Source organism: Squalius cephalus, assembly GCF_949319135.1.
Source record: "Squalius cephalus genome assembly, chromosome: 17".
NCBI lineage: Eukaryota > Metazoa > Chordata > Actinopteri > Cypriniformes > Leuciscidae > Squalius > Squalius cephalus.
The window spans coordinates 36,877,091-36,889,854 of record NC_137138.1 but is presented as its reverse complement, the minus strand read 5'-3'; the positions used below and the strand labels follow the sequence as shown (position 1 = coordinate 36,889,854).

The 12,764-nt window shown below is 41.2% G+C and overlaps 1 protein-coding gene across 2 annotated transcripts in view; it reads right to left on the bottom strand.

The window, feature by feature from the left end:
• The window catches only part of acsl6 (acyl-CoA synthetase long chain family member 6), a 63,985-nt gene that overhangs the window by 17,059 nt on the left and 34,162 nt on the right, over positions 1–12,764 (bottom strand). For both annotated transcript variants that reach the window (XM_079846766.1, XM_079846767.1), the window contains 10 exons: positions 10,786–10,885; positions 10,150–10,328; positions 8,377–8,409; positions 6,930–6,981; positions 5,388–5,461; positions 5,218–5,295; positions 4,432–4,566; positions 1,764–1,898; positions 1,592–1,687; positions 208–280 (listed from right to left, as the gene is read on the bottom strand). In XM_079846766.1, the coding sequence (XP_079702892.1) occupies positions 208–280; positions 1,592–1,687; positions 1,764–1,898; positions 4,432–4,566; positions 5,218–5,295; positions 5,388–5,461; positions 6,930–6,981; positions 8,377–8,409; positions 10,150–10,328; positions 10,786–10,885 (955 nt within the window). The remainder of the gene's footprint in view (positions 1–207; positions 281–1,591; positions 1,688–1,763; positions 1,899–4,431; positions 4,567–5,217; positions 5,296–5,387; positions 5,462–6,929; positions 6,982–8,376; positions 8,410–10,149; positions 10,329–10,785; positions 10,886–12,764) is intronic.

Below are 12,764 nucleotides of genomic sequence, written 5' to 3'. Positions count from 1 at the left end.
TTTGGGGGGGGGGGGTGATATTTACATGCCTAAGACACAGTACTGTATTTTGTTAGTAAATGTTTAGTTTAGACTGTAATGGTTATTGAGATGTCTTTTTAAACAAACTTGTTTGCTTTAAGACAAACTGAACTGTTTACAGGGTGATTCTGGATGAGGCCAGTATAAAGGCATGTGCTGGAGGTCATAAGCGAGCGAGAGTCTCACCGGATGTCCAGTCTCCAGGCGTGGTGAAGGTGCATCCAGCGGTGCACTCCGTCTGTCCGTACGCCTCGTACACCTGCAGACACACAGCTGAGATGAGCTCAGACACACAGGAGATCTACAGACACACAGCTGAGATGAGCTCAGACACACAGGAGATCTACAGACACACAGCTGAGATGAGCTCAGACACACAGGAGATCTACAGACACACAGGAGATCTACAGACACACAGCTGAGATGAGCTCAGACACACAGATCTACAGACACACAGCTGAGATGAGCTCAGACACACAGGAGATCTACAGACACACAGCTGAGATGAGCTCAGACACACAGGAGATCTACAGACACACAGGAGATCTACAGACACACAGCTGAGATGAGCTCAGACACACAGGAGATCTACACACACACAGCTGAGATGAGCTCAGACACAGGAGATCTACAGACACACAGGAGATCTACAGACACACAGCTGAGATGAGCTCAGACACACAGGAGATCTACACACACACAGCTGAGATGAGCTCAGACACACAGGAGATCTACAGACACACAGCTGAGATGAGCTCAGACACACAGGAGATCTACAGACACACAGGAGATCTACAGACACACAGCTGAGATGAGCTCAGACACACAGGAGATCTACACACACACAGCTGAGATGAGCTCAGACACACAGGAGATCTACAGACACACAGCTGAGATGAGCTCAGACACACAGGAGATCTACAGACACACAGCTGAGATGAGCTCAGACACACAGGAGATCTACAGACACACAGGAGATCTACAGACACACAGCTGAGATGAGCTCAGACACACAGGAGATCTACACACACACAGCTGAGATGAGCTCAGACACACAGGAGATCTACAGACACACAGCTGAGATGAGCTCAGACACACAGGAGATCTACAGACACACAGCTGAGATGAGCTCAGACACACAGGAGATCTACAGACACACAGGAGATCTACACACACACAGCTGAGATGAGCTCAGACACACAGGAGATCTACAGACACACAGGAGATCTACACACACACAGCTGAGATGAGCTCAGACACACAGGAGATCTACACACACACAGCTGAGATGAGCTCAGAAACACAGAAGATCTACAGACACACAGCTGAGATGAGCTCAGACACACAGGAGATCTACAGACACACAGCTGAGATGAGCTCAGACACACAGGAGATCTACAGACACACAGCTGAGATGAGCTCAGACACACAGGAGATCTACAGACACACAGGAGATCTACACACACACAGCTGAGATGAGCTCAGACACACAGGAGATCTACAGACACACAGCTGAGATGAGCTCAGACACACAGGAGCGCTACGCTACAGACGCCCGCTTTCGCCTCACCTGACAGCCCAGCACCGCTCTCAGGAAGCTCAGGACGGACGGGGAAGCCGGAGCCGCTCCAGTGATGATCATCCTCAGCCTGCCGCCCAGACTGGCCTGTAAGGAGACACAGCACGCAGTCAAACAGCAGCGCGGCTTCGGCCTCGCGTCTCACCGGCTCTGCGTCACGCACCTGGATCTTGTGGAAGAAGATCTTGTCCCAGACGCTGTCGCAGCGGATGACGCCGCGGCTGACCTCTGAACCTTTTCTCTTGGCCGCGAAGTTCAGCAGCCAGCGCTTGACGGAGTTGTTGGCCTGACTGAAGATCTGAACGACAGCAGACACGCTTCGACAGTTACATGGGGAATACATGTGGCTGAAGAATGTTTTTATATTTCATTAAATGATTACAGCAGAATTGAATTCTGTTCATCACTGTGAAGCTGTTTTGAAACAATCTGCATTGTGTAAAGCACTGTATAAATAAAGCTGAGTTGACTTGATTACTGCATAAAATATCATAGTCCTCACATGTAAACTCATGTTCGAACATGAGTTATGCTTCCCGTGATCTTAAAAAGACCTCTACTTTAGTCTAACTTGTATTTTAAAAACGAATAGTGTTTCAGGAGTTCACACGTACATGAAATCAGATGTAGTATTTTAAGCGTATTTGGCATGCTGTCCGGGGGAGGGCTCCGAGCTCGGAATTTGGCCCGAACCCAGAGTACTCCCCCTTTTTACTGGGATAGAAACCAGCCGAGAGTGAGGGGATGGGGTGGTGGAGGGACGCTGTGAAACTTGACATGAGAAAAGGCTTTATTTATACCGGCTTCCTTGTGCTGATTGGTTGATTATCTGAACATGCTCCTCCAGAACTTTGTAACATAAAACTTCATTTAGATAAAGAGAGTCTGTCATCAGAATGATTTTGTTTAATTCGGGGGGGATGGCTCCGGTGCAAAATCGACCTGAAGTGGTGGGTTTTCTTTTAAAAACAGTTTTCAGTCGGAGGACATTTTACAAATCTCACAAAATGAGGAGGAGGAAGAGGCTGCAAGTACTAAATATAGCTGCAAACAGCAAATAACGGGGTTCAAGCATTTAAGACCTTCATGCCAACTATGCTGTTGGGCTCTAGGCCGAACCGAAATGTAGGCCTGAAACCATAAAATATCCATGATGGAGAATACGCAAATGATATAAATCTATAGTACGAGTGCACCCTAATTCTTTGGGGAAAAAATGGTTTTAAACATTTGTTTATCAGCCAATGCTGGATGATGATAAAGATTAGATTAAAAAGATGTATTGTCCCTCTTGTGGACAACAGTAGTATATAAGGCTTCATCTTCAGTTGAAATGTTTGATAGAATGTACTGTGAGCCCTTTGAGCATCAGAAATCCTTGAAACCTGGCACATTTCTTCAAAATCAGTTGTTCTCCATATCTACACAGTTTTGTGAAGTTTCTACTTTGTGCACACAATATGTAGACATGTTATTCACAATGGGCCATACCAGAAATATATTAAAAATTGTACCTGCTAAACGGTTTCATCGATCGAAGTCCTTTTGACAACTTTTTGCCATGAGGGTCCCTAGATGATGCATGTGAAGTTTCGAGCAAATCGGACAAACGGCCTATGAGGAGTTCGAAAAAGTAGAGTTTTCAAATAATCTAAAATATTTAACAAATTATTTGATTGACAGCAGTGATTCTTGAGGCAAAGTTGTCCAGAATGAGGAGATCTAACTAGATCTAAAAAACTTTTTTACAGACCACTTTTTTACAGACCACTTTTTTACAGACCACTTTTCTACAGACCACTAGGGCCATGAGTTGAACATGCCCACCGAGTTTTGTTCCGATCAACCTTCGGTAACCTTGTCTAATAGGTGCTCAACCTTCACTGGATAAAGGCGGCCATGTTTTTCGAGATTCGCCAATGTCCTCATAGAAAGGGTTAGTATATTTGCGATGTACTTCGCACTCGACTGTATCGCACAACCACACTCAGTTCTGGAGAAGAGGGGGAATAATGACAGTGGGGGGGGTTTGTGTGACGTCCACCTGTGAATGCAGACACGATGGCTGGATTGCGTTAACATTACAGTGAGATCCGATCACAATGCGTCCTTGACTCCCTCCGAACCTGGACACACTGATCGGATAACATCCCCATCAGAAGCGCGTTTACACTGGTCTTGTCAACGTGTATGTGGACAACATCGGGCACAGGTCGCATGTTAATGCCAAGTGTAAACACAGCCTAAGAAAACACGGCTCTGACTGAAAACAAGAGTCCATGTGGTGTGAGAGTCTGACACTCACACGAGTGTGTTCCCAAACACCAGCATCCAAACGCAAGAGAACATGATAGCGTAACTGTGTTTCGTCTGACGCTCGAGACAAACTCAATTATGATGGAGCGAAAGAAAGCCAGATTGCAGAAACTAGTTTATTACTGATATTTTGTGCCAGGAAGTGATGATTTTGTTCTCTTGAACACATGGGATGGAAATGCTGCTTTATTCAAAAAAGTTTCATGCCATATTTCAATTTTGCAAGTTAAATTCCCAACTTTGAATGGAAGCGTCACTACTGTGTCTTCAGCAAGAGCTGGACTGACCCTGAGGGACGGAGAGGCTTCATGACCTGCGCTGTTTGCTGTTAATTAAAAAAGAATCTAATCGAAATCAACTGGTTTTAATCAAGTCAAAAATATTATTTAACATCACTTAAATCAGGTAGAAACAGTTCTTTCCACAATGCAGATGATTATAGTGTGCTATATGCATTATAGTGAAGAACGGATAGGCCATCTCTGTGAATGTGTCTGATCGGTGCGACGGCTCACCTTGTCATACATGCGGTTCAGGAGACGCGGCACCACGGGAAATATCGTGGGTCTGAGAGCCTTCATGTCGTCAGGAAGAAGACGGATATCGCCTTGGAAAAAGCCAATCCTCCCGCCATGGCAGATCACCACGGACTGGAATGAAGGGAACATGAGACAATACACTTAGAACAAAACCTGAACTGAACTGAGCTGAATAAAGACTCTTACAGATGAAATTAAACTGGTCTCATAATTAATGAATTTTGCAACATTAACACTGTTAAAGTTCCTGTTAATGAAGCTGTAGGAATGAAGCCTTCATGCACTGGTTGTGTTGGTCTGGTGTTGTGTTGATTTCATCTAACTGTAGCGTTCACCAGAACAGAAACACGACTCAATACTTCTGTGTGAAACACGACAACCTCCACACACTTCAGACCTATCTTTAGCTCCCTACACGGCTGTCACACTCCACAGAAGAGCAGAGAGAAAACAGCAGTGGTTTTAGATCATTCCAGCTGTGTTAAAGCAGTGAGGAAATCAACTCTGCGGCTCTTTTAAGAGATTGAGATCAGTGGGTCACTTTAGGCCATGGCCATGAAGCGCCTGGGAAAGAGGAAGTGCACACTCGTCCAGTGTGTGTGTGTGTAGGTGTGGTTGCATGTCCTTGTCAGTGCTCACGGTCGGCCCACTGCCAGACTGTAACCTGATCCAGCAGAAGAGCTGAGGACGTGTGTGTGTCTCATTGGATGAGCAGTGTTGAGCTCCTGCAGAGTAAAGAGCATCTTCTCACGCGGGTCTCACCTCAATCAACCTCTCGAACATGTGAGCAAGAGGCAGGAAGGAAATGAGAACGTCGTCTTGATTCGGAAAGATGACTTTCTGCAGACAGACACACAGAGAGGCTGCGGTTAGTCAGATCGCTGTCTGCCGACACACTCCAGCAGTCGCTCGTGTGTACAGAAATCACTCACATCTGTCACTTTCAGAAAGCCAGCAAAGTCTGCGACGACGTTGCCGTGGGTCAGCATCACTCCCTTCGGATCTCCTGCAACACACACACACACACACTTTATAAACAGGAGAATAACCGTAATGTTGTGAAGTTAAGATAATAGTGTCAGTACTGAGCTCAGTGTTGTCTTTTCGACAGTGATGATCGCCTGCTGATTTTCATTTTTGTAGTTTTATTATAGCAGTAAGGCTGTAATGCTTTATAGTATCATTCAGATATTATAATAGCCTTTTGTTTTTATTTTAATTTCAGTTAAAGTGTTTGGTCACACTGCAGGTGTCTTTATGAGCTTATGGGTTAGATCAACACCATCTCAGCCATTCAGAACCAGCTTACGTTTTGTTTATTGGTGGCTAATTCGTTCGATCTGTTCGATGGGTTTAAAGGGAGGTCCTTCATCATGAGTTTCTTTTAAAAATCATATTTTTTGTTCAATTCAAATCGTAGGAATTGATTGGAATTCCCCAGCTGGTACAATAGTAGCGTTCCCGTGAGGTCGGGTTGGGTGGATATGGGTAAGTCAGGACAGTTTTAGTTTTAGTCATTTTAAACTAAATGAAAATTAGAAATGTTTCCTTGCCAACTAGCTGAAAGACTAAGTTTAAGGTTTTTTATAGTTTAGTTTAGTTTAGTTTAGTTTAGTTTAGGTCAGTTTTGGTCATGTTAGGTTTGTTTAGTTTAGTTTAGTTTAGTTTAGTTTAGTTTAGTTTAGTTTAGTTTAGTTTAGTTTAGTTTAGGTCAGTTTTGGTCATGTTAGGTTTGTTTTGTTTAGTTTAGTTTAGTTTAGTTTAGTTTAGTTTAGTTTAGTTTAGTTTAGTTTAGTTTAGTTTAGGTCAGTTTTGGTCATGTTAGGTTTGTTTAGTTTAGTTTAGTTTAGTTTAGTTTAGTTTAGTTTAGTTTAGTTTAGTTTAGTTTAGTTTAGTTTAGGTCAGTTTTGGTCATGTTAGGTTTGTTTAGTTTAGTTTAGTTTAGTTTAGTTTAGTTTAGGTCAGTTTTGGTCATGTTAGGTTTGTTTAGTTTAGTTTAGTTTAGTTTAGTTTAGTTTAGTTTAGTTTAGTTTAGTTTAGGTCAGTTTAGGTTAGGGTTAGGTTATGTTAGGTCAGGTCAGGTTAGGTTAGGGTTTAGGGTTAGGGTTAGGTCAGGTTAGGGTTAACCTGTGGCAGAAGAGAATGTGGATCTGCGTTGACTCACCTGTGGTTCCACTGGGTTAGGGTTTAGGTTTAGGGTTAGGGTTTGGTTTGGTTTGGTTAGGTCAGGTTAGGGTTAGGGTTAGCGTCAGGTTAGGTTAGGTTAGGTTAGGGTTAACCTGTGGCAGAAGAGAATGTGGATCTGCGTTGACTCACCTGTGGTTCCACTGGGTTAGGGTTTAGGTTTAGGTTTAGGGTTAGGGTTTGGTTTGGTTTGGTTTGGTTAGGTCAGGTTAGGGTTAGGGTTAGCGTCAGGTTAGGTTAGGTTAGGGTTAACCTGTGGCAGAAGAGAATGTGGATCTGCGCTGACTCACCTGTGGTTCCACTGGTGAAGCAGACGATGGACAGGTCATCTGGTGCCGGCGGCTACGAGAACACAGTAAACTGTTACTGGACACATCTAGCTAGTGCTCAACAAGATCAATGTCAATGAAGTGCACAGATCAAAATACTGAAGCGCTAATGAGAGTCAGACACACAAGCAACTTTACACTGGCATTCATGCATTATGCATTTAACATTTTTAAGTGTAGTACCACTCCTGACCTCAAGGGGCAGACTATCTCAGACTATCCCAGAGACTACAGAGACTTTAGGAGAGTTAGCACTCATCTACCACATGACCTCAGAGGCCTTCCTGTCTGATCAATCTAGCAATAAATCAAATGAAAGGAAAACGAAATGAGGAAAAATATGTGAACAGTGGACAGATGATGTTGGGCGGCAGGTGTCACCTGACTCATGTATATTACATGACAATAAAAACATCAATAGAAGTGACATCAAAAAGAAATCTTTTCATATATTACATTTGTAGGATGTTTGTAAAACAAATCTTATAACAAATCTATTGGTTAAAGTTGTCATAATCTGTTCCAGTTTGGACTATTAGGCTGTTTTCAGACTGCAGCAAATCAGATTTCTTCTCAAATCAGATCTTTTCTGGCAGACTGTCCGCAAATAAGATTTGTGTGTCCAGACATAACTAACTTATGTGCATGGGTAGCTTTGGTAAGAACGCAGGAGTACACACGTATGTGACGAGACTTTCAGAATGGACGCAGGACAAACAGAGCTGCACCAACCCGCTCTTCAGACAGGCGCCCTGTCGAGTCCAGTTTTGCCATTATCGTTGTGTGTCGCATTAAGAGTGAGACAAGAGACAATTTGAAATCCAATTTGATCAGCCAGAGCGCCCGGACTGAGATGCATCTGTAAAAATCTGATTGGAATCGCATTTCAAATCACCTCCTAATGTGATTTGTATCGAATTTCATGTGTTTTTTTTTTTGTTTTTTTTGTCCTCCAGACTTTCAAAAACCCAACTGGATTTTTCTGGCTGTCTGAACGTGCCTTAATGTATACTCCTTATTTTCATGTGATTCCTTTCCGTTTCAGCAGTTGGTTGTCATGGAGACTAATTATGTTGCGCACCTGTTTCTTGTTGAGTTGTGTATTTAAGTCTCTGATCAGTGTTGTCTGTAAAGATTTTGTGGTTCTTCCTCTCTGGATTATCCTGCTTTTTTTATTATGTTTAATAAAGTGTTAAAGCTACAGTAATTTTTTCATCAACCTACACTGTAAAAAGTGCTAACCTGCAATTGTTACCATTAAGAGCTATGTCTACCTGATTTAATTGATGGTATAAAGTAATGTATTCAGGTTGATTCTGTTTTTGACTTTAGTTGTACCATGTTTCAGTGAAGAGTGATCAGTTTATTCATCCAAACACTGGTGGAGAAGTGATAGTTCCTCACTCACCACTGGTTTCCTGTAGTGATCTCGACCCATAGCCTGGAAACAACAAGAAGATTTTAACCAACATCATTCTGTGCTCTTCTTCAAGCAACAGCATCAATACAGTTTGCCCACATTGTTCATGTTATTCATCTCCACACACTGACAGGAAACAGGCGTTTAGTGAACATAGGTCGGTCACGGCTGGTTTGAATGCGGTTGTTTGTAGCAAATGTAAAGAGTCTGTACTGCAAGTTGAAGCCTGTCTCGATGAAACCGCATTCTGGAATGCTTTCTTCCTCTGACAGATTGTCCTGATATACTACCAAGGAAGTCTGCAGTGCTGAAAACAACCCTCAAATATGAATCATGGCCACGTCCCTCTGTTGAACTCAATGATTCCTTATGGGACAACCAACAGACAATGTTGGAGGAAGTTACTGTTAAAAGTAATGCATTACAATATTGCGTTACTCCCTAAAAAGGAACTAATAATGTTCCTTACTTAATAATGTTAATAATTACTTAATTATGTTACTTACTTTCTAGGAAAAGTAATTGAGTTACTTTTTCTCACCTGGGATGGGCTTGCTTTTTAAAATAACAACAAATAATTTTTTTGTCAAATGTAAAGGCCCTTTCACAGCAGAAGTGGAGTGTATAAGCTTCAGGCTGAATGAAGCGCAGATTCACTCCTGTACAGTAGAGGGCGCCGCTCAAACAAACCTTTCAGCTGCTGCAGTTCTGGACCACAGAAGAAGAACGTTCAACACTCTTACTTCAGCAATAAAAACAGATGGAAATGAAGCACAAATGGGACATTTATCTCAAGTGATTTTTGCTTAAACATGTGGTTGAATTGGATCATTGGATGTCAGCAGCAAAGACATTAAATACATAAAGTATATTTGTGTTACTTAACATATTTAATAATTGCAGGTTTGCGGTCTGAGTTTTGATATTTGGTTTGATATTCTGAGTTTGCATTTCACTGTTTTCATTCATTTTGAGGAATACAGAACGCACACAACATCTGCACTTACTACCCCCAACACTGCCAGGAGATATATTTCTTACCAGTAACTAAAGGAAATATGATGAAGCTGAATGAGGACTCAACCTTCAAAATGACTGCCATAAAACAATCACAACAGTGGTCAGTGAGAGTTGCAGCCATTTCTTGACATGCGTCTGGCTTCTCTATGGCGCGTTCATGAAGGACCGTTCAGTCGTTCATGTACGACTGCATCAGTCCTCATTTACTCCCATCATATGGGAAAAAGCAGACAGGATATTCTTCATATATTCAGAAACTAACAATCCCTTTGCCAATAAATCAGTCTAAACCAGTGGTTCTCAATCCTTTTGACTACGATTGTGAAAAACAATATTTTGAAGAAATGTTTGTTACTTCTGCTATTATGACAAAGCTGCTAAATTATTTTTATTATTATTTATAGAAACTAGGAGTGGCAATATATTACAATAATTAAATTAAATAATGATAATGGTCTTCATGTTTTACATTACCATTGAATTTACATGACTTTTCTAGTTGTAATTATTTTAACTCATAAATAGCCATTCTACACAAAAATATTATATATGTTTGTAAATGTTATTTACACTTTTAAAATGCCCTCGTCCAGCATATCCGGTTTGTCCAAGAGAAGCTGGTTCTGAAATATTAATGGTAGTTAAATGCTAATTAAATCAGAAATATGATTGTGATGGTGACTGTGGTTGAGAAGCTCTGGTTTAAACTGAATGGTAAAAGCGTGATGAAGTCCTTCTCACCTCCACATCTTTCAGGGCCTGGATGTGAACGCCACACTTCTGTCCTTCTTCCACCAGCTGAGCTTCAAACGCATCCATGAGGATGATCATCTTCAGACCGGGCGTCTCTCTTCTCTGGACATTTCCCAGAAGCACTGTGGCTTTCTCTGGTTTATCACAGATTACTGTGGCGATTTCAGCTGGAAAACAAAAACTTCACAGTTAAAGACGGAAAGAGCCCTTTTAAAAATAAAGGTTCTTCATTGGCATTGAACCTTTTGTCACGGGCGGTTGCTGGCAGACAGATGAGGAAGACGTAATATCCAATACGAAGGTTTATTAACAACAGATCCAACAGAAAGGCAAACGGATAGCAACACACACTAAACATAGACAACACCGGACACTGAACTCAAACAGAACTGAACATATATACAGGTGTTAATGATGGCGACTGATGAGTGCGCAGCTGAATGTAATGTCTGTGACAACAAATGAGTGACGAACATAACGAGTCCAAACTAACGTGAATGTGACACCTTTAACCTCTTTCCATCGCACAAAAGGTTCTTTATGCTGGAAAATGGTTCTTTAGGTTATTACAATGAGTGACAGTGATGGTTCTTCGCTGAGAAGAGTGTGTGTGAATGCGCTGACCTGTGTTGATGATGTAGCGGATTGCGTCGGGTCCGAGTGTGTCGTAAAGCGGCACCACCACCATAGAGTACGAGTAGCACGCCAGCTCAGAGATGATCCACTGAAAGACAAGAAGAAGCGCTTCATGAGTCTCCTGCTATTAAAGAAGTAGTTCACTTTAAAATGAAAATTAGCCCATGATTTACTCACCCTCAAGTCATCCTAGGTGTATATGACATTCTTCTTTCAGACAAATACATTCAGAGTTATATTAATAAATGTCCTGGCTCCTCCAAGCTTTATAATGGCAGTGGATTGCAACCAACAGAATGAAGCTCAGAAAAGTGAATCTATCCATGATAAAAGTGCATCTGTCCATGATAAAAGTGCATCTGTCCATGATAAAAGTGCATCTATTCATCATAAAAGTGCATCTATCATCATAAAAGTGCATCTGTCCATGATAAAAGTGCATCTGTCCATGATAAAAGTGCATCTGTCCATGCATAAAAGTGCATCTATTCATCATAAAAGTGCATCTATTCATCATAAAAGTGCATCTATCATCATAAAAGTGCATCTGTCCATCATAAAAGTGCATCTGTCCATGATAAAAGTGCATCTATCCATCATAAAAGTGCATCTATCCATGATAAAAGTGCATCTATTCATCATAAAAGTGCATCTATTCATCATAAAAGTGCATCTATCCATCATAAAAGTGCATCTATTCATCATAAAAGTGCATCTATCCATGATCAAAGTGCATCTATTCATCATAAAAGTGCATCTATCCATCATAAAAGTGCATCTATCCATCATAAAAGTGCATCTGTCCATCATAAAAGTGCATCTGTCCATCATAAAAGTGCATCTGTCCATCATAAAAGTGCATCTATCAATCATAAAAGTGCATCTGTCCATCATAAAAGTGCATCTATCCATGATCAAAGTGCATCTATTCATCATAAAAGTGCATCTGTCCATCATAAAAGTGCATCTGTCCATCATAAAAGTGCATCTGTCCATCATAAAAGTGCATCTGTCCATCATAAAAGTGCATCTGTCCATCATAAAAGTGCATCTATCAATCATAAAAGTGCATCTATCCATCATAAAAGTGCCTCTGTCCATCATAAAAGTGCCTCTGTCCATCATAAAAGTGCATCTGTCCATCATAAAAGTGCATCTATCAATCATAAAAGTGCCTCTGTCCATCATAAAAGTGCCTCTGTCCATCATAAAAGTGCATCTATCCATCATAAAAGTGCATCTGTCCATCATAAAAGTGCATCTGTCCATCATAAAAGTGCATCTGTCCATCATAAAAGTGCATCTATCAATCATAAAAGTGCATCTGTCCATCATAAAAGTGCATCTATCAATCATAAAAGTGCATCTCCAAATGGCTCCGGGGGGTTAATAAAGGCCTTCTGAAGCAAAACGAGTTTGTGTAAGAAAAATATTCATATTTAAAACTTTATAACGTAAAATGCTAGCTTCCGGCCTAACGGCCATTCACAGTCTACTGACGGCTAAAGTGCACCTTACGACATCAGAAGTAGCGCAGTGCATCATGGCGTAGCGTAAATATCAGCAGCGCGTCGCATTACTCGTATAAGTTGTGCTTTACACTTAAATCAGATCCGTATGTTTCTTTGGCCAGAAGCTAGTTATTGTACTTTATGAAGTTTTAAATATGAATATTTTTCTTACACATGGATGGATGGATGCACTTTTATTATGGATAGATCCACATTATCATGGATACATGCACTTTTATGATGGATAGATGCACTTTTATGATGGATAGATGCACTTTTATGATGGATAGATGCACTTTTATCATGGATAGATGCACTTTTATCATGGATAGATGCACTTTTATCATGGATAGATGCACTTTTCTGAGCTTCATTCTGTTGGTTGCAATCCACTGCCATTATAAAGCTTGGAAGAGCCAGGTCATTTATTAATATAACTCTGATTGTATTCGTCTG